Genomic DNA, 21,416 nt, shown 5'->3' on the forward strand with positions numbered 1-21,416 from the left:
AATCCCTACAACGTTTAGCACACATAGTGGCTGCTTAATGAATATTTATTGACTGTATATACATAAATTGGGATAATCTATTACTAGAGTGGCTGGCTAAGCTGGGACACCCCCTTTATGTCTGCTGCCAGAGTGTAACTATTAAAAGTGTCCACTTTCACTATCAAAAATGTTCCTTTTGGAGAATAAATTACCAGATCATAGGCGTCACAGACCTCACATTTGAAGTTAAACAGTGCCACCTTCTGGAAGCAGAGATATTACAAGCACATAACCTCATCCTCTTCTATGAACTTGAATGAATGGGAGACTACAAGAGTGTCTAGATATTTTGTATCAGATCGAATAGCTAAGTATATAAGTAATAATTATATTTTATTAAAATAATTATATCTAAATTATAAAATATATTAATAAAATCAGTGTAATATGAATCAATTCTAGAATACACTATTAAATATGTTTAAATAATAAAGAAAATAGAAAAGCTTATCCTGAAGTACTCAATGACATTTGTTATATTTTGTATTTAATCAGCAAAAGTGGTAGAGAAAAATAAACATATTTACATCACATTAAAATTACATAAGTCATACAGATAAATAATTTACTGTGGTATATTTTAGATCATATGAAAGCAGAAAATATGAAATGTTCATATACTTTGAAACACAATTTCTTAATATTACTCTAACCAAAAAAATTTTAATTATTCAATAACTTAAAACAACCTTAATAGATAATGATAATCCTTTAAATTTATCATTACAAAATGGAGCTACACTTACTACAAATCTTTACGTAACCTCTCAAGAAATAAATGTTTTGAATTTCCCTCATTCATTTAACAATTATTGAGATGTAGTCTTAGCAAATATATGTGAGGCACTGAAATAAATTGCTGGTAAACTTTTTTTGTGGAAAAATATTTTTAGGGAAAGAAAAATATTTTGGGGGGAAAGAGATTAATAAAAATCAATTCGTTCACTGAAATTCTTCTACCTAGTATTTTTAAAACATGTATTACCTTAAAAAGATAGAATTTGTGGTTGCCATGCTGGCCAAGTTTCTCTTGCAATCTCTGTATTAAAAGTTTGACTTGCTCTGTCCGGGAAGCTGTGATTAGAGGTTCTGCTTTGCGGATTTCTTCTACTAAAGCGTTGACATCAGTACTGAAATCATCCCAAAAAGTAATGTTACTTTTATTTCATGTCAAAAATTGCCCATATGTTTATTACATGAAGAATTGCATTCCTTTATGAAGCACATTTATAAAATTCAAAAACATCATCATATTTCCTAAGAGGTGTCTAGGGGGAAAATTCACATTAATCAGTAAATAGCACGGTGGCATGAAAACTACTCTCATTGCTATTTTCTCATACTGTGACTCCAGTGTGTCATCTATGATTCAAGTATTTTTATAGACACAATACTTCCAGATTCTTATACAGAACTAGAAAAAGAAAGCATACATTTTTTGAGACATTTATTTACTTTCCACATCACCAAACTGTCATGATTAAGAATGCCCAACCTTACATCTCCTCAAGAAAACACAACACTATTGAGTGACTGTGGCTTCTTACGGAGAACTTCAAAATGTTAAGAGTGCCTGGATTCACAGCCCACGAGCCCTTTTGGAAATGACATAGGGATCCACACTTTTTCAATATAAAACCTGCATTTTTGCTGAATGTCCAGCTGGAAGTTATTCTCTCATACAGGAGTTTATCGGTACCGCCTGTATGATGTTTTGTGTTGTACAAGTTGTCTCTCAAACTAGAAAATAAGCCCATTAAGCAGACAGGTTATGACTAGTATCTTCATAGCCTCTTATAGAACATAACCTAGAGCTTTGCATGTTGGAGGCACACATACATGATTGCTGACTAAATAAGTGAATATCTATCAAAGACACTTTCTGCATGTTAGCATAGACACACAAATCAGTAACATGTTCCATTTACAAAAATAACAAGTTTGGTTTGATCCTAAGCCTCATCTTCCTTGAAAATAGATTAAACAAGGATTGTTGTAGATGAAATTCAATGACACTATCTTTGCCACTGTTTCTTCTTCGATTTAAAAAAAAAAAAATACCCATTGAGTAATTTCTCTGTGTCAGGCACCTGGAATAAAACTTGGGCCCTACCTAGACCATCATCCTCTGAGCCATGGCCTGGTCTCCCCCTAAGACAAGTGTCTCCCTGAAATGCTAATTCCCAAGAGTGGCAGCAGCTCCAGGATTAAGAGAGTCCTTTTCACCAGCCATGCTGCCATTTGGGCTTCTTTTAAAACTAGAGAGCAGCCCTGTAACCTATAACCTATAACCTATAAGAGAGGTCCCTTTGCCAACAGTCTCAAGCCACAAGTCTAAAACACAGTATTTTTCTTATTTTTTTATTATTTTCATCCACTGAGAATATCTTCACTTTATCTGAATTTGGGCTCCCGCAGGTATAAGCACTACTCTGACTCAGTCTCCTGAAGTGGAGTTTTGCATGAGATTTCCTAAAGGGAGTGAACTCTAGGCATTGTGACCTCACAAGAGATTTCCTCTTGGCTCACACTAAGCTTCACAGATAGAGACTAGTTCTCCCATCTTTGCAACATGACGATTTAGGAGGCACATATGCCGTCAGCCCTATAAAATATTTATTTACTTAGAAAATAACAGGCTTAGTAAATATTCTTAAAACTCAATAACAAGTGTTTCTCAAAAATGTTAAGGTCTTCAAAAATAAGGAAAGTCTGAGAAATGGGGACAGCCAAGAGGAGCCTAAGGAAGTATGACAAGTAAATGTCACGTGGGATTCTGGACTCAAAGGGAATTACGGAAAAACTAAGGAAAACTGAATAAAGTGTGAACTTTAGCTAATAACTATGTATCAATACTCACTCATCAATCATGACAAATGTACCATACTAATCCGAGATGTTAATAACAGGGGAAACTGGGTGTGGGGCAGTTTCAAAACTTTTCTAAAATTATTCTAAACTAAAACTTTTATTTTTTTTTTCAAAAAAAAGACCTGTTTTGAAAGAAATTAAATAGCAGAGTGATGGCCCTTTTCCCACCTCCTCCTCCTGCAGCAAAACGCTCCAGTACAACTCACTGAAACAAACAGAAGGTAACACACCACAGAAGAACGATTTTTCAAAAATAATGTATTGTCTGTAGTTTATGTAGCTCATCCACCATCACTCTATGTCAAGCTTTTCCAAAAAAAATTTTGGATCTTTAATACTTGTATGATATAGCTACTTACCTGGGCTCGAGATCAAGCAAATCTATGGATTTGGTCTTTAATTCTCCTCTTTTTTCATATTCCAACATAATTCCTATAAAAATGAATGACAATGTTATAAAACACTTATTATGACCACCTGTGCCAAAAGTTAATCTGCTTTCCCATAATTTTTATTTTTAAGATTTTTATTTTTATTTGTTTAAGATAAATTTTTATTTTAATTTTTTTTAATTTTTATTTTAAAAATTTTTAAACTTTTAACAAAAAATGCACAGTGATGTCTGTTTCCACAACAAGGTTGTGTAGAATCACTTTTCTCTGGTCCTTTCCTCTAAAGATAACTAAATACCCTTGAAATTATTCAACAGACAATGATAATGGAGATTTGGTAGAAGAAGGTGAACCAGCTGGAGGCCTCAGGGCTTGAGGAATGACAAATGGTGAGATCCCTGGACTTTCTTTTCATCCCCCACATACCCCTAAACTGGAACCAAGGGGACCTGCACCCTGGAAGCACTACAGATATAGACAAAAAAACAAAATACAAGAAACAAAAAAAGCTTGCTCCCTGTGACCAAAAGACCAGTAAAAGAAAAGCCCAACAAAGAACTACTAGGGAGCCCTAAACTCTGTCCCACAACTGGGGTCCTCGCAGGTTGTCCAATCCCCCAGTGGACACCGTGGGCTGCCCCGGTCCCCTCTGCACATGCTGGATTTTTTGCCACATATCATATATAAATTTAGTTGTACATTGCAAAGAAATATTCAAGTTGTTTTGATTTGACATGATATCACACAGAAATGCTACATTCTTATAGAAGTCTTCTTTCAATAATTCACATTGCTGATTCTGTTCTTCATAAATTTAACTATATGTTCTCACAGAGATAAAATTTTGGCTAACACCTGTCCCTGCAATAGCCAATGTACTTTAGAATGATATGGCAAATATATACTGAATACCTCATCATTCAACTTTAGCATGTTACCAAACTGACAATGCCCTGTTGCATTTGCACGAGTATAGTTAACAATACTTACAACTTGTTGCAAAGTGCCACTTAAAATAGTAGGTTTAGAGCAGAGATTTTGCTGACACAAGATACAATGAAAAGAAATGAGAGCATCTGGATCTGTTAATGCTTTTTTTATCTGTGCAATAAACCCTTCATGGCTTCCTGTCACAGAAGGTGCACCATCTGTATATACACTCACTAAATTTACCAAATTCAGTCCAACTTCACTGCATTTATATTGAAAGTTGTTGAAGATATCTATTCCCTGTGTTCTGTTCACAAGAGTGCCCAAAGTGAGTGACTTTTCATAGCAAATAAAATCTTCTGTTCCAACCTAAATGAAGTATAAAACCTGCACCAAGTCAGTAGTATCAGTTGATTCAGCAAAAACAATTGAATAATATTTAATATATATTTTCCTTTTGAAGTATTGCATGAAATTGCTAATTCATGCAGCCAATCAGTTATGGTTCTCCTTGAAAGAGGAAGTTGTTTGTACTTTGAAACATCATTGGGGTCTAAAGTAAGCATCCTACAACTTCAACAATGCATTCTTTCAGATTTTCCATATCACGGAATGGCTTTCCTTTTTTCCCCCGAGTACATATCTACTTTATAAGTTACTTAAGTGGCATTATTTCCAAGTCTTATTGCTGCTTGAAAGAGTTGTCTTTGCCTTTGCTTTTCACCTTTCAATTTCTGCAATACAACCTTTCATGCCTCTCCTTCTAATTTAAAATATTTGTCCTCCTTATGGGTGTTATAACACTGATGAGCATTGAATTTCTTTAATATTGATATTGCAGTATCAAAAAGGAAGCAAATCAGTTTATCTTTAGCAGGAACAAGATAATATTGCAATTTCTAATCCTCACTAAAAAATCTGTTTTCTTCCTTCAGCGTTCTCTTGGTGGTCTTTGATATGATGGGTTGTTAAGCAGACAGAATGTAAAAATTCCATTGGAGCTGTGCAACTATTCACAAAGTCCACTTCAAACAGAAACACAGTTCACTGTTGTCAAAAGCTGATAATAGACTGGCGTGCTTGACCCTCATAAACTCTTGCCAACCAGCCTTGTGGAGTAGCGGCGCTAGTCAGGCAGGGGAAGTTAGAACTAAATCATGAGCATAGCAGCCATCAATTTAGCCCTGATAACTTACTAATGTTCTAATTGTGCTGGTCAATCTGGGAGGATTATTTCATTAAAACTTATTTTATTCTTTTGTATTTTAAATATGTTCATTTTAAAAATAAAATTATAAAAGATGAACAAAAAGGTATTAATAAAAATAAAAGTATTTGTTCTGTAAAATTTGGATTCAGTCAAAAGGCCACACTTAAGGACCTGGAAGGCCACAGGTTCCCCAACCCTTTCCTAGGACCTCTCAGACCCCACTCCACAAACAGGCCATTGGTGAACGGTTCATCTACCTACAAGGAGCAGCAGTGAAGTCCTGTGATGTCTCAAACACCACCCCACAAACAGGCACCAAAGCAGCATCAAAAAGGCCCAATGTCTCCCTGCCTCCTAACAAGGCCCAGGAGTGACCCAGAAGGACACCCAGTGACAGCAGGCACATCAGGGAAATTCCTTCTGCCCCTGCAGGTAGCACCAGCAGGGAATGAGCAAGAGCCTTAACAGCACCAGAAAAGCAAAGTCAACCAAAATAATCTTGCAAGTGCTTAGAAAACTAAACTGCCATAAGAACTAAAGCCCACAAAAGTAGACCAGAGCCTATATGCTAAATCTAAACAGATTTAGCCAAATTAGAAGTTTTAGATCCAGTCGAATCCTAATAATAACCAAAATGTCCGGGATATAATAAAAAAAAAAAAAACCTCATCATGCCAAGGATAATCAACAAACACTAACACCAAGATGAATCAGAGGTTAGAATCATCTGACAAGGATTTTAAAAGAGATGTCATTAGAATGTTTCAATAACTGTTTACAAATTTACTTGAAACAAATTTAAAAAATGGAAAATAAAGTTATTAAAATTAACCAAATAGAAATGTTAGAACTGAAAAATATAATAATCAAAATTTAAAAATTTGCTAAACTGTTTCAATAGTAAAGATGACAGAAGACAGAATTGACAGATCAATAGAATATACTCCATCTGAACAACACAGAGATAATACACTGAAGAACAAAAACCCGAGCAGAGCCTCTTAGTCATTTTATTGTACAAGACCAGTAAATCTCAAAAATTTTGGACTCAGGACCAACTTACACTCTTTAAAATTACTGAGGACAATGAAAAGTTTTCATTTTTATAATATTTTCCACATTAAAACTAAAATTGGGAAATTTTTAAAATATTAAGTTGTTTAAAAATAATAATTCATACATGTTAATATAAATAGCATGTTTTTTAAAAAAATAACTATATTTACCCCTTCACAAAAGTAAGAATAACACTGTTTTGCACTTTTTCAAAACTCTTTAATATCTGGCTTTAATTAAAGACAGCTGGATTCTCATCTCTGTTTCTGCATTCAAGCTGTTCTTGTATATTGTTTTGGATAAAGTACAAGAAAAAATATGTTGATACACTGATACATAGCTGGAAAACAAAGGAGTACTGTAATAGCCTGTTTAGATTATTATAAATATTCTTTTTTATATTATATTAAAATTCTTTTTCCATGCATGATCCATATATGATCATGCACTGGACATTTTTAAAATGTAGGTTTATTGAGTTATGTATATCTTCTAAATGTTGACATATTTCATCATGCAATATCAACAACCACATTTGTTACTATCACTATCAATATCTATCATAAGAAAACTCTTACTGTTGATAAGCTGTCAAGTCATGGTGGTAGATAAAAGTTTTCTGAAATTATAATTTTTGCTTAAAAGCTCAAATTTATCACTGCCAAGAAATGCTGACAGTTCTGAATGAAAGTTTCAGACCCACTTTGTTCATTTTCAAGAAAGTGTCTGCCAAATGTACAAGTTTGAAAACCATGTTTGTTTCTCAGTCTTTCAAGTAAAAATGTTCTTCCATTTAAAAAAAAGGTTAGCTCATTTCACAACTCAAGCAAACACATGTGCTTTCCCTAAGACTGCGGTCCCCAACCCCAGGGCCCTGGTTCAGTGGCTCAGTACCAGTCCATAGCCTGTTAGAAAATGGGACCCTCATCACCACCTGAGCTCCGCACCATGACCACCGCCCACTGCCACCTCGTCCCCCACAACACCGCACACCCCCACCCCCACCCCATCCGTGGAATTATTATCTTCCATGAAACCAGTCCCTAGTGCCAAAAAGGTTGGGGACCACTGTCCTAAGATAGCTATCAGACTTAATTAGGCAGCAAAAGTGCTATGTTAGTACTTCTTACTTCATCATCCAGAATATTTAAAATACATGTACTCATATGTCAATATTTCACTACATTAATAATTTTTACTGCTTCATCAAGGACATTCTTAAGTGAAACTGGGTTATTGGGGTTTTTTTTTCCTACTATGAGTGTGTATTAGTGAAGAATATAATGACCACTATTAGAGTTTGCTATCACTGCCTTGATCTGTAGTAAGGCACCCGCAGTTTCACCTTCCATTGCACTTTTGCACCATTAGTGACAATGTCAATACAGTGAAAAAAGCAAATAACATCATATTATTATTATGAAACTAGGTTTGACCTTGAGACCCTGCTGAAAGTGTTTGAGGGTTCCCAGGGATCCCCTACACTTTGAGAACCACTGATTGAAAACCACTGATTGAGAATCAATAAACACATCAAAACAAAAAGTTCCCAACTTTATTAATAATAAAAAATACAAATTAAAATAGACATAATTTTTTTATCCATCAGATTGGCAAATATTACAAAGACTGGTAATACTCAACATTAGCAACCTTGAAGAAACAGGAATTTTTATGCTACTTGGCTCCTTTCAAGAGATTGTGTCAGCTACGATAACCTTTGTCTTTTATTGTGTGCAGTCTAGTTCTTTGACTGAGAGAAGGAACTACACAAACATCAATTAAACTGGCTAATATTCTGGCCACTGTAAAGGTTTCTGCTGATTGAATATGATTTAAATAAAGAACTAACATCATTTTACGTAAACCCTTTTAATATGGGCCATCCCCCTTTCAAGGGGCCATCACATCTTCAGGGGAATAAGGATGATCTTAGATATTCTTGTATTTTTCATGATTTGGCTCTGGGTAAATATTTTATAACCAAAAATATAAGAGAAAAATAAGAAAATGGAGAAGAATGATAAGGATCAACATTATTAGAATATAAACACTTGAAGATGAAGATTCCCCATGAGGTTATTTGAAAACTCAAATGAGATGCCTACTTTAAAACATACAAAGTCTATATCAATGCAAACTGTCATTATCATCATTATCATCAAGAATTGTTTCTTTCCTGATCTGTAATTTTAGTTTTTTTGCATTATATATAAGAGTACTCCATATGCACTATTTATTATTAAGGAAATAAATATTTGAGTAAATAAATTATGGAAACAATTAATAAGCAATATAATAGTAATCTATAACTTAGAGAAAGGTTGAAAAGAATTAGCACTTAACAGCCTACACAGCATAATCTACTATCCTAAGAAAATGCATTTTTTAAATTTTAGCAAACAAATTAACAAAAGTCTGTTTTCTCTATTCACTACTATCTTATTTCTAATAAAATCTTTAAAATATTCACAGTTGTTGAGCCAACTACTAAAAACTAGTTGGGATGCTGTACAAATGGATCTAGAAAATAAAGTGCAAAATCTGAAATATGCACATTTGACTGCTTTACTATGACCAAACATCAAGGCAAAATGATTACTGAGCTCCAATAAGAGCAAAAGGCTTTGACAAAGCTGTGAAGAATAAAAACAGCAAATAGATAAAGATGCTGCCAGAAATATATGTTTTTCTTCAGTTATTGTTTCCCATAGTATTCTTTTTCTTAGAGACAAGATCTCACTCTGTTATCCATGCTGGAGTACATTAGGGCAGCCTTGAACTCTTGGGCTCAAGGGATCCTCCTGCCTCAGCCTCCTGAACAGCTGGGGCTACAGGCGTGTGCCAACACACCCAACTAATTTTTTATTATTTTTTGTAGAGACAAAGTCTGGCTATGTTGCCCAGGTCTCGAACTCCTGACCTCAAGCAATCCTGCACCTCAACCTCCCAAAGCAGTGGGATTACAGGCTGAGCCACCACGTCCAGCCTCCCATAGTATCTTAACAGTCTTGATCTTCTATTATACAAAAAATATAATTCTTACGTAAGAAGCCTGTATTCCCAAAATTCTTCAATATATAAGAAGGGTATGCTTCAAATGATATTAGTGTTCTTTCTGAGGTCATAATCAATAGAAATCTTTAAATTGCTCAGAATATTAACCAGTTTGATTGATGTTTATTTAGTTTCTTCTGGTCAAAGAACTAGGGGCAGCAGACAATAAATAAAAGACAAAGGTTGCCCTGAGTCAGCTGAAAAGCACATAGTCAACACTTACTCTTCACAAAGCATAGAGCTTCTGAATTAGTGAACGTGACCAAGATAAAAAGAGAATGTCCCATGTTTAGTTAGCCATGTTACTGCTATGTACATTTAGACCTCAGGAATTTAGGTAGGGAGAGGGATAATTCAGTGGGTGCCAACAAGATAATGCTCCTGACCTATACATTGTTCCAAAGAAAATAGGAGGGCTGAAACTGGAGGATTAGGAAGCAAAACAAAACTGCTCTACATGCAGAAGGGATAAAGGTAGCATGGGAATGATTCAGTGGTGAGCAATTTTTTCCTATTTGATAATGTTATTGAAACACCCACCAACTATTCATAGTACTTTGGAAACTTGCATATAATATGGCCCACCAAAGATTGGAATTCAGAAATCAAATGTCTAAGCATGCTAAGTAATGTAACCTCATTAGAGTCTAACGCCTTACTTGAATCAAGATTGTTATTAGAACCCTAGACTTTTAAAGCTGGAGTGAATGCCAAAGGCCCCTTATCTGGCCCTTTCACATTTCAGGAAGAGTTCAAGATATTCTTCTCAGCACATGCCACGTCATTAAGCTCATTTATTCAAAAAACATATGAACAAATATATGAGTACGTATTTTATACACCAGACTCTGTCTAGATGCTAGAGATACAGTAGTAAACAAAATTGACAAAGTTCCTACCCTCACAGAGCTTTTTCTTTCCAGTGGGGAAGACTAAGCAAGATAAATAAGTAAAATTATGGTCTGTTGGATTGAGATAGGGCTGAGGAGAAATGACAGATCAGGGAAGGGGACGGTGAAATACCTTGGAAAGAAGATGGAAGTTCTAGAAAAGAAGGTCACCTAAGGTTTCACTTTACACATTTTTGAGGAAATAGTTTTTAAAAATGTAGAGGCACGAGCTCTGCAAATGTCCAGGGGATTATTCCAGACAGAAAAAACAGCAACCGCAGAGACCCTGAGTGGGCACACACACTGCCATGTCCAAGGAACACCAAGAAGAGTAATGTTGCTGGCAGGGGAATTGCAAAGTGGTGAGATCAGAGAAGCAAAGCAAGGGGCAGATTCTACAGGGCCTTGGGGATCACGGCCCCTTTACTTCAGGTGAGATGAAAAGCCATTGCTCGAGCAGAGAGTGACATGGTCAGATTTATGTTCTAACAGAGTCAACCCACTGCTGTACAGACTGAAGTAGGAAGTGGATGGAAGGAAGTTTTAGCCCTAAAGAGAACAGTAGTGTCTAACTGGGGAGAAGTTGTTGAATTCAGCATATATTCTGAAGGTAGGACTGACAAGATTTGTTACTGTACCAGATATGACATGTGAAAGAGAAGAGACAAGGATGAGTCCAAAATTTTGGCATGAGCAAGTGGAGAAATAGACCTGCAATCTACTGAGATGGGGAAGACCACTGGAGATGCCCATATGAGATGCACACAAGGCAAGGACTGTGGCTTGGCCTGTTGATTTAGCAACACGGAGGTCGTTGGGGATCTTGAAGAGGACAGTTTCCATGAGCAGTGAGGATGAGAACGTGATAGAAATGAGTTCAAAGCAGAAGGAAGGAGAGAAATTGAAGAAAATATTCTTTTAAGGACATTTATTTGCTCTGAAGACAAAGAATCAAATGAGATAGCAGAAGGATCTTACCATCCTCGAGCCCACATTCTGAACCTAAGCTCCACAACAAAGAGATGAGGACAAAACCTTCATTTTATCGGTCCATATATGGGACCCAGCACTGGCCTATGGGCAACTATAGCCAAAAGAAAACTGTGGAATGCTTGAAGGGAATAGGCTATTAGTCTCTATTTAAAATTTCCTACATACTAGATACCTATATATAATTTAAATTTCATAGATACTTTCATATCTGTAGCCTTTTCGTGTTATTTTAACTGGAACACTACAAGGGAGACAACGAATGCCTTTCTGACAAATGTTAACTTCACACTGGAGAAAGTTGCTGCCCAGGCCCACTCTTGCAAAGAGGCAGAAGCAGCACCCCTTGAGACTTTAAATACCTATTCAAAACAATTTCCATGCCTGGACTGACCTTTTTCATCATACACATCCATTTATTCACACATTCATTCAACATACACACCTCCTGTGTCCCAGGATCTCTTGTAGAAGCTAAGGATACTGCAGTGAACAGAAGAGACAAGGTATTAGTTTATATTCTATGAGAAAGAGGCAGATATTTGAAACATAATAAATAGAGTTTCAGACGACAACCAAAAAACATAAAAACAAAAAACTAAATGGCATAGAGTGAAATCAGTGCAGGCTACTTTGAATGGGTGGGAAAGGAAGGTCTCTCTGGGTAGCTGACACTGACTGAAAATGAATGAAGAAAAGGATCCAGCTATTCCTAGGTCTAGAGAAAGCTGGGTTCAGAAAAGGAACAGTGAGTAAAAGGCCCTCTCTTCAATCTTGGAAAATCAGCTAAAGAAGTCTGAAGTACAGTGAGGGTAGAAGAGTAAGGTTCTAGAAGTCAGCAGTGCAGGCTGAGTCAGATTCTGCAGAAGTGGGGATTTTATTCTAAGCGTGATGGGAAACTGAGCTTCAATGCAGATCCCACTGCCTGCTGGTGGCAGACGGATTGTAGGAGATGAGAGGTGAAAACCAGGAATCCAGTTGGCAACTCACTTAAGTAGCCCAGAGAGAGGAGACCGACGCCAGAATGGAGAGTTGGATTAGGTTGGTAGCTGGAAGGGATGTTAGACCAAGAAACCTGTGCTATGGAATGAGGGATAATCTGATGGATTCACAGAATATTCTGGAAGAAGAGCTGACAGAATTCGTCAATGGGATGGGTGAGGGAGTACAGAGAGGGGCCGTGAGTGATCACAAGAGAGAAACAAAGGATGACCACCAAGGTTTCTCCCAAAAACCTGGACGTGTGATGCCATCTACCGACAGGCCCGGGGGAGGAAGCAGCAGGATTAGGATGGGACTGGAGAAAAGGAATCGTGAGAACTCTGTTGGACACCTCGGTGGAGACGTTGACTAAGCAGTCGGATGTGTTGCCTGGAAAAGTTGGACAGTGGACCCTAAATTCTCCAAGTCCCACCCTTCATAAAGCTATCCTAAATCAAACTGGCCCAAAGTTTCTTACCCTCCTTTGAAATCTTTATGACATGTCTTATCCGAAGTTTTCTTTGGGCACATATATTTAACCATCTGCTGCTTTGTGGCAAGTTTTATAGATTTTTTGTTTTTTATTTTTAATATGAGTTCTGTATTAGAAGCCTAGTTCCACTCCCCTTTTTGGCCCTACCAAGACGGGTGATCAGTGAAATTCACCTATTCTCTAAAGGTGACCATGACCTATAAAACTAGAAGACTAGGCAAGGATATCCTGCTCTAAAACTGTAGCATTTTGTGGGTTTATTTCATAATTACTTAACTCAATGGAATCAAGGACTAAGAACCTAAAGTCCCACAGCACGGAGCACAAGCGTGCGCGCAGTAGACAATCAAATGACGATTGATTGACATGCACAGAATAGTTTAATGACGTCCTAAAAGAGTTATTTAAAGTTTTGAGGAACAGAGTCCAGCATCGGAAGGAGCGAGGGGCCCAAGCTGGGAAGTGCGCGACCTCGCGTCCCACCCGGGTCACCCACTCCGGGACCCCGCCGGCCCCCCGGGTCCCCGCACCCTTCCCCGCCCAGACCCTCCCTCTGGGGTCCGGGCCCGGCACGTACCCGGAGGGTAATACCGGAGCAGGAGGCTCTTGAGCTTCATTTTCTTGCTTTCGGATCCGCGGCCGATGGGCTTCGTAGCCATGGAAACAGCCAAACAGCCGCGAGACGCGGGCGCGCATGCGCGGGAGCCTCGGTGCGGGGCCTGGAGCTGGGAGCCAGGACGGCCGGGGGCTGCGTGGCGCTGAGCCGGGCGAGTGTGGTCACGGCTCCTGGAGTGGCCTGGGCTAGGGCAGCTAGGGTCCTCACTAAGGGCGACCTCAGAGGAGCTAGGCATGGCAGGGGACCGGGACCGTAGGCCTGGGAAACAGCCTGGGTCTCATGCACTTGAGCACGCTGGGTTTCCAATAAAGAGGGGTGGGAGAAAAATCTCGCTCCTGGTTACCCTTCCAGGGCCCCAACTCCTGCCCTGTCCCTGTCCCCGCAAAAGAAAAATGACCTCAACGTATTATCCTATATTTCCTGACCGACATACATTGCGCTGGACGGTTTATATACCTAAACTCATATAATCCTAACAAGGTGTGAGTTATGCACCACTTATTACCATCCCCATCTAAAGGATGAGATAAGTGAGACTTAGAGAAAGTGAAGGACAACCTAATGAGTGATGGGGGCAGGATGGGAAGGCAGGTGTGTCAGAAGCCTACAGCAAAAAGCCTACAGCAGTGCTCTCAAGCTGGATTTAAGGCTTTGGAGGCCTTCACGTGGCCTGTTCTGTTTCTTGCCGGCATCTGTGCTTCGCCTGCCAAATTTCCATCAGGAGACCTGCAGAGAGGAAGAGTCAGCTAGCCAGCCTGTCAATTTCCTTTAAGGAATTTGGCCTAAACTGAAATTTCCCAGACTTAAGTAATTCTCATGCTATCTTCACAACTATGGGCCATATCTTCTTACCACTTCCATAGCTCCCTGCCTAAGAGTTTTAAGTTCTTAAAATTTCTCACTTATTTTACTTCACTTTTTAAAATGTAATTTAAAAGAAAGATTTTGTTACTACTATTAATGAAAATTTTACATAACATTCAATAAAGAGCCAGTAACTATAAAAATATATGTAATTTTTAAAAAAGGTATTGAAGTACTGTATACTATTGCCTGCCAAAGACCCTTTCCTTCCCTTTCTTTGTCCCTTTTTTAAAAGAAAAGGAAAATATTAGCAACTAGCACCCAAATGAGCCTTCCTACCAGATGTGCCCAGAAGATTGGAAAGATAATTGCTATTAAGTGATACAATGAAATCTAATACAAATGTGCAACACATAAAAATCATCTTATCCCACAAGCAGTAAGCACCCCACACTTGGGAACAGGGAACCACATGAAATCTAAGATCGCTTCCAGCTCAAACTTTCTTCTAGTCATTAAGATACTCTGGAAAGGGTTTAAGTAGGGAGGGACAAAGTTCATTTTATAGAAATGGGGGAGCCCTTGGTAGATTTTGCTCACCCATGTTACTGCTTACATTCATGAGATTTAAAGTGAGGTCTTTGGAAAAATAGTAACTTTACAGTGGAGAAATCTGTTGGACACCATCTTAACTGCATGATCAAAGTTAACATCATCACCAACATTGGGACAAACTGAAATCCAGTACCTGCTTTTACAATGTACTGAGAGGGGACACAGCAATTTTCAGGAATTCCTGCCCAAAATGCATTAGTTGATTCTAATCATGAGGAAACATTATAGCAAACCAAATTGAGGAAATTGTACAAAATAACTGTCAAGGTTAGGAAACAAAAAGACTGAAGACCACTCCAGTTTAAAGGAGACTAAAGGGATAGAACAAATAAATGCACTGAGTGATCTTGAATCCTGGACCAGAAAAATAGCTAGTTACAAAGGACATCATTGGGACAATAGATGACATTTGAATAGAGATTATGGTTTAGATCATAGTATTGTATCACTGTTAAGTTTCTTGACTTTGATCACTGTACTGTGGTTATGTAAGAGAATGTCCTTATTCTTGGGAAAAGTACACTGATTTATTCTGGGATAAAGGGGCATGATATCTGTAATTAACTCTCAAATGGTTTTGGAAACAAATTATATATAAGTATAGACATGGTATACATTTGGATAGATAGATCAACAAAGAATGATAAAGCCAATGAGCAAAATGTTGAATCTAGGTAAAGGCCTCCTTTTGAGGAATTTCTTGTGTGATTCTTTCAACTTCTCCATTAAATTTGAAATTATTACAAAATAAAAAGTGTTTTTTGTTTCTTGCAGGCCTGCTAATCTTTAAAACATTCCAGGACATAGATGACAATTGCAGAAGTATTTGGCTTAGGTTTTGTTAAGAGAGCCTCAATTTCACTCTCCCTTCATCACCCCTGGGCTCATCTCCATCTTCCTCTTGATAAGGGATGAAGAGTCCTCATCGTTGTTGCCTACCCTTTACCCCCTGTGTATCCCAGGGTTCCTGTCCTACCTTTTTCAAGTGGAGGATTTTCCCTAGTTCCTTGAATGAAACTTAAAGAGAGGTTGTTCTGCTGCTGCTTGAGAAAGAATCCCAGCTCTGCTTTTGACAGCTCCTCCCTTGGCTCCAGGAGTTTGTGCCAAGTTCTCCCACATAAGTAATTAGAGAGCGTCCTGGGGGGTGGCTGCTTTCCCATCATATCCAGAGCCATCTTTGCCAACCCTGGAACACAGGACGGTGAGGTCCACTCTTCCTAGGGCCCATGTCCACCAGGGGCAACCAGCCCTAACTTCTGTCTTTGCTTTTGAGCCCTTTGCCTGGGGCGTGCGAGCACTCTGACCTCCATGCACAGTTTCCAAAACCCTGACAGTTTCCTCCCGGGACCTGGCACCTCGCATGGAAACAGGGCTCTGGCGTCCTCACTTGCTAATCCAGAATCCTTGTTAGGTTCTGCATTTGAGCTCTCCCAGCCCCGTTTCTAGGAAGACAACAAAGTTGCATGCAAAGGAAGGGATGATACAAAGCAGAACAAGTAAAGCTCATGAGGGAAAGCAAATTTCTCTTTCAGCCTTGGCTTGAATTGAGGTTAAAGCTGTGCTTAATCGACTCACCCTTCACTCATTCCAAAAAGCTGCTGCACTATTCTCTCAACCTGAGTAAGGGATTGTTTCATTCCAAATCACCCCCAGGTCCATTAGTTACAAATGATATACAGAAATCTACAAAACAAAATCCCTACATTGCCCAAGTGATGGGTGCTCATCCCAGTGTGGGCTGACCTTGGTTTGTCTTTTTCACTGGGTTCCTTCAGAGACCTTTCTGAAAGTTTTAATCAAATAGTTCCATTCTTGACCATTGGCTCACTAGATCAACAACTGATATGCATATAGATTTATATATATAAATGTAATATTTGACTCTGGTTTTTTTCTCTGCAATGGACTGAGTGCTTATGTCCTCCCAAAATTCATATCTTGAAATCTTAACCCCAGTGGGAGTTTAGGGGAGGTAATTAGGTCATGAGGGTGGCTATCTCTGAAATGGGATTAGTGCCCTAATAGAAGGGACCCCAGAGAGCTCTGGCCCTGTTTCTGCCATGTAAGAATAAAACAGGACATTGGCAGTCTGTAAGCTGGAAGAGGACCTCACCAGAACTGACCATGCTGGCATCCTGATCTAGGACTTCCAGCCTCCAAACTGTAAGAAGTAAGTTTCTACTGTTTACGAGCCTCACAGTCTATGGTACTTTATTATGGAACCTGAACTAAGACATTCCCATTGAACCTGCCTTGAACAAGCAGAAACTCAATAATTAGTAGCATTAATTTCACTACCCAAACCAATTCAGTCTAGTACAGTGAAGTCATGCTGGCTTCAGTCCTCAAAGTGTGGTCCCTGGACTAGGAAGTTATTGGAAATGTACATTCCTGCCTCCTGACTCTCCCAGGCCTATTGAATCAGAAACACTGATGGTGAGGTTGAATAATCTGCGCTTAAACATGCTTTCCTGGTGATGCTAATGAATGATGAAGTTTGAGAACCACCATTCTAGCTTAATAGGTTACATTGGCTTGGTCAGAGCAGAGTGAGTGGCACTGGGCTCTGTCCCCCACTGTCAGGCCTGCTATGCATCTGGACAGCCCTCCCTGACTGTCAGGGACAGTGAACTGGCTACTCAGCCACAGCCTCGAATATGAATGAGACCCAGAAACAACACAGGAAGAAACTTGAATTCTCTGCATAATTGGGTTTTAGATGATCCCAACGCACTGAGAGAAGTCAATGGACATCAGGTTGAGGGAGGGTAAGAAGGTCCCGGGAGGGTGGGTGTTGGGGAGGGGGCAGTCTCTAAACTAGAGAGAGAGAAAGAGAGAGAGAGAGGAAGGAAGAGGATGAGAGAGGTAGGGCGGGTCATCCTGGGGGGTCCAGATTCCACATTGAGTCTATGCAGGGTGGGGCAGGAGTGGGGCTTCTGGTGACAGCTGGGCCCATTCATTGGCTTCCTTGTGGCCCTGTGCCCCCTGGAGAAAGTCACAGCACCAATGAGGTGACTGCATCACTAGTGTTTGGGCCCTCACTGAGAGCAGCAAATAAAAAGAGAGGCACAGTTTCCTCCTGGAGAGAAAGACGGAAAGAGAAGATGTGGATGTTGACAGCCAGCAGGAGCAGTCAGCTGGGGTTAAAGGCGGCCTCAGGCAGCAGGCTCCAGAGCAGAGGGACTGCGTCAGGGCAGGGGCACACTGATGACACGTCCTTCTTACCCTGTCTCCGTCCTGCCACCGCTCCCACCACAGGACCCAAAGGCATCTGATCTTACCTGGGACTCGAAAACTGACAGGGCAGGGGCCCCTAACTGAATCACTCAATAAACATGTATTGAGGACTTACTGGTGCCAGGCATGTGCCTGTTACAGGGATCTAATTCTGAAAAACATTACAAGGGAACCATTCACAGAGAGAATCAGACTTCAGGTGGGTTTGGAAGGATCGTGTATGTCACACAATGGCTCTGTCGCTGAGTCATTAGAGCAGAATGCCTGACGTGCAGCCTGGCTGTACCATTTGCCAGACGGGGCATCTTGGATAGGTTCATAAGCCCTCCGGACTTCAGTTTCCTCATCAGATCACAGTATCCAATTCATAGAGTTGTTACCACGAATCTGGCTCGTTTGAAAACATTCTGTAAGTATTAGGGATGGTGATGATAGTAATAAGTGTTATTATACTAAGTTTGTTTGAAACTGAGGAAAGGGTATATACACATTGTCTCCATTTCAATTGATAAGCTGGGTCAACCATTGCTCCAATAACTACATGCAATTTGGACTCCTTTGTGTGATACTTGACAACAAGTGTACTTACTACTTACGTTAGTGAGTGTTAGTACAATTAGTTTAAATATTAAAACTAGTTTACATTCCTTAAAACATAACTACTTTCTCTGTGGCTCTAAATAGATTTATCTTCTTAAAGAAATGGCCTGTGAGGATTTAGAAGGGAGGAACGGGTTCTGTAACATAACAAGCTAGAGTCGGTCCAGAGAAGAAAGATACAGGTGCAAAAGGACCAGCAATGTCTGAAACATGAACAAGAGGACTTGGGCTGGGCAGGATGACACCTTCTGTGCCCAGCACACAGTAGACCTCTGATTAATGAGTGATGCTCGTTATGATTCAGAGGACCCACTTGGAAGAGGAAGTAACTGATTATGTGCAGGACCAGAGGCTGGGGCTAAAACAGCAGGACATGCAGAGGCAAAGATCAGCCCCATATGGAGAAGTCTGTACCAGTGTGTCCAGTAACGACCCAGGCTGTCTCCAAAAGCACTGAGAGCTTCCCAGCATTGGGAGGTTTCTAGCTGAGGCAATCTGCCCAGTTGCCAGGATTATTGTAGAATATAATACCAAGTTGGCTGAGAGGAAGACTAGATAAAATTTCCCTTCCGTTTCTATGATCCCATGATCTTGTGATGTCTGTGTGTTTTCACAAGGGAATAAATGTGGAGAGATGGGAAAACGTTGGGTTGCTAGTTAGAAGACACAAGTTCCAATCCTGCCCTCTCATCAGTGACCTTTAAGCAAATTATTTACCCTTCTAACTCTCAGTTACTCAACTGCAGGTGATCTTCTCTCATTCCGTTGGGCACTTGCATACCACAACTTGCTTATTCATGCTCTGGGCTTTTATCCTTGTCATTCCCGCCACCCGATAAGCCTCCCACTTCAGCCGTTCTAGGGTCTTACCAGCGAAAGATCACCTTGTCCACACGCTCAATTCAGTTTCCTACGGCAGCATGTGGTAGGTGTGGATTTGACATCACAGACTCAGGAATGTCCCTACCAGGCAATGTGGCCCCAGCTCCCCTGCAGACAACCACATCAAGCCACTTTCATGTAAACTACTATAACCCTAGTGATGCCTCAGTCATTTCACATGGAGAACTCCACTACATTCATTATTGCTTGTTAATTTGTTTATTTCTTCCTCCAACAGAGTTTGTTATAAACTCCTGAGGGATCATATACAATAGCCAGTTAGTGTAATTGACGGAAAAAAGTCTTCAGTCATGGTTATCCTTGGTCCTGTGCTGCTACCTGCAATTGTGGCTCCACCCTCGGCTTGTCAGCATGCCTCCTACTACCTGGATGCAGCCATTTGCTAAGTCACTTCACCCTGCTTCAGTCCCCAGCTGGACTGGCTACCGGCACAGGGCCTCTTCTCTTGGCCATGGAACCTGTCAAGGACCTCCAGCTCTTGGTAACTTCCAGGCCCTCCTCCAGGGTCCAGTGAACTTTCAAATACCTAAACTTGCCAGTTTGACCAGATAAATTAGGGGACCCTCTCCAGCCCGCATTGGGCTGCCATTTCTACTCAATTTCCATTCATTTCTACGATGCATGAAAGCTCTTTTTAGGGTTTGTTGGATTCTGGTATCACCTCAGGGAAGCTTGACATCATTCTTCTTTCTGTTTGGATCCCAAAATTCCAAAGAAGCTCTCTCCTGCCCTCCTACATCCAAATGTAACTCATCATCTCCCTCCTTCCTTCTACCCAGCTAAATGATGCATTCTCTAAATACGCTGGTGGCAGCGGCGCTGGTGGTGGGGGATTTCCTGGTGCACCCCGCTTTGCCTGAGAAGAGGGCCCTTGCCAGGCTTGTGAATTTCGTTCAGGCAGGTAAACCCCTTCAGCAATGCTTCCTACAGTGCCAAGACCAGCGCAAGCCATGCCTCCCGGCACATTATGAAAAGGTGTCACCTTTGGGTTGGAGGGTGTGCCTTCACTCCTCCAGAGCCTCCAGGGCCAGGCCTAATGGGAGCATTTCCCCAGCTGGGAGAGCCAAGCTGAGCAAGGGCCAGACTTTGCCCACCACATCCCTCCTGGTCAGGCTTTGGTAGCTGCCCAGACCTCCCGGTGGGCCGTAGCAGCCCTCCACAAGTGCCCAGGAGGCTGCTGATCCGCGCAAGCCTTCCCTAGACTAACCCTGCCCACACGAAAGCCTTTACCCCTACACACCTCTTTCTTCGCTCATACTTTACTATAGTGTATTTGCTTGCAAATCGCTCCTCAATGAAAAAGAAGTGGAGGAAAGATGGTGCAATACCTCATTGCTTCAGACTTGCCGAGAATCAAACTTCTAATGCTTGGGTTGAAGGAGTTTGAAGTTTGCATGCCAGTTCTGCCAGTTACTAGCAGAGCCACTTTTAGAGTCTCAGTTTTCTCAACCTAAAATGGAGATAATACTACCATCTACCTCATGGGGCTACTGTAGAAATAAAATTATGTAAATTTGTATAATGTGCTTGTACCCAATTTCTAGGCACGTAAAATGGTTTTTCTATAGACATTATCTTACTGAAATTATCCACCTCTATAACTGAGTCATTTAACTCTGGAATACATATTGATATACATAATATATTTAACCCCCCATGCAAAATAAACATCACTTACAGGGATTTTTGCAATCCAGTCAAGGTTATTTATCTGCTGAACAGTTCTTTG

At 40.0% G+C, this 21,416-nt stretch overlaps 1 protein-coding gene across 1 annotated transcript in view; it reads right to left on the minus strand.

The window, feature by feature from the left end:
- The window catches only part of DAW1 (dynein assembly factor with WD repeats 1), a 38,493-nt gene extending 24,887 nt beyond the window's left edge, over positions 1 to 13,606 (minus strand). Inside the window, exons 1-3 of the mRNA XM_045559131.1 lie at positions 13,490 to 13,606; positions 3,273 to 3,345; positions 1,028 to 1,172 (exon numbers count right to left, since the gene is read on the minus strand). Of these exons, the coding sequence (XP_045415087.1) occupies positions 1,028 to 1,172; positions 3,273 to 3,345; positions 13,490 to 13,571 (300 nt within the window). The 5' untranslated portion in view covers positions 13,572 to 13,606. The remainder of the gene's footprint in view (positions 1 to 1,027; positions 1,173 to 3,272; positions 3,346 to 13,489) is intronic.
- Between the last annotated feature and the right edge of the window lie 7,810 nt (positions 13,607 to 21,416).

Source organism: Lemur catta, chromosome 8 (genome assembly GCF_020740605.2).
Source record: "Lemur catta isolate mLemCat1 chromosome 8, mLemCat1.pri, whole genome shotgun sequence".
NCBI classification, from domain to species: domain Eukaryota; kingdom Metazoa; phylum Chordata; class Mammalia; order Primates; family Lemuridae; genus Lemur; species Lemur catta.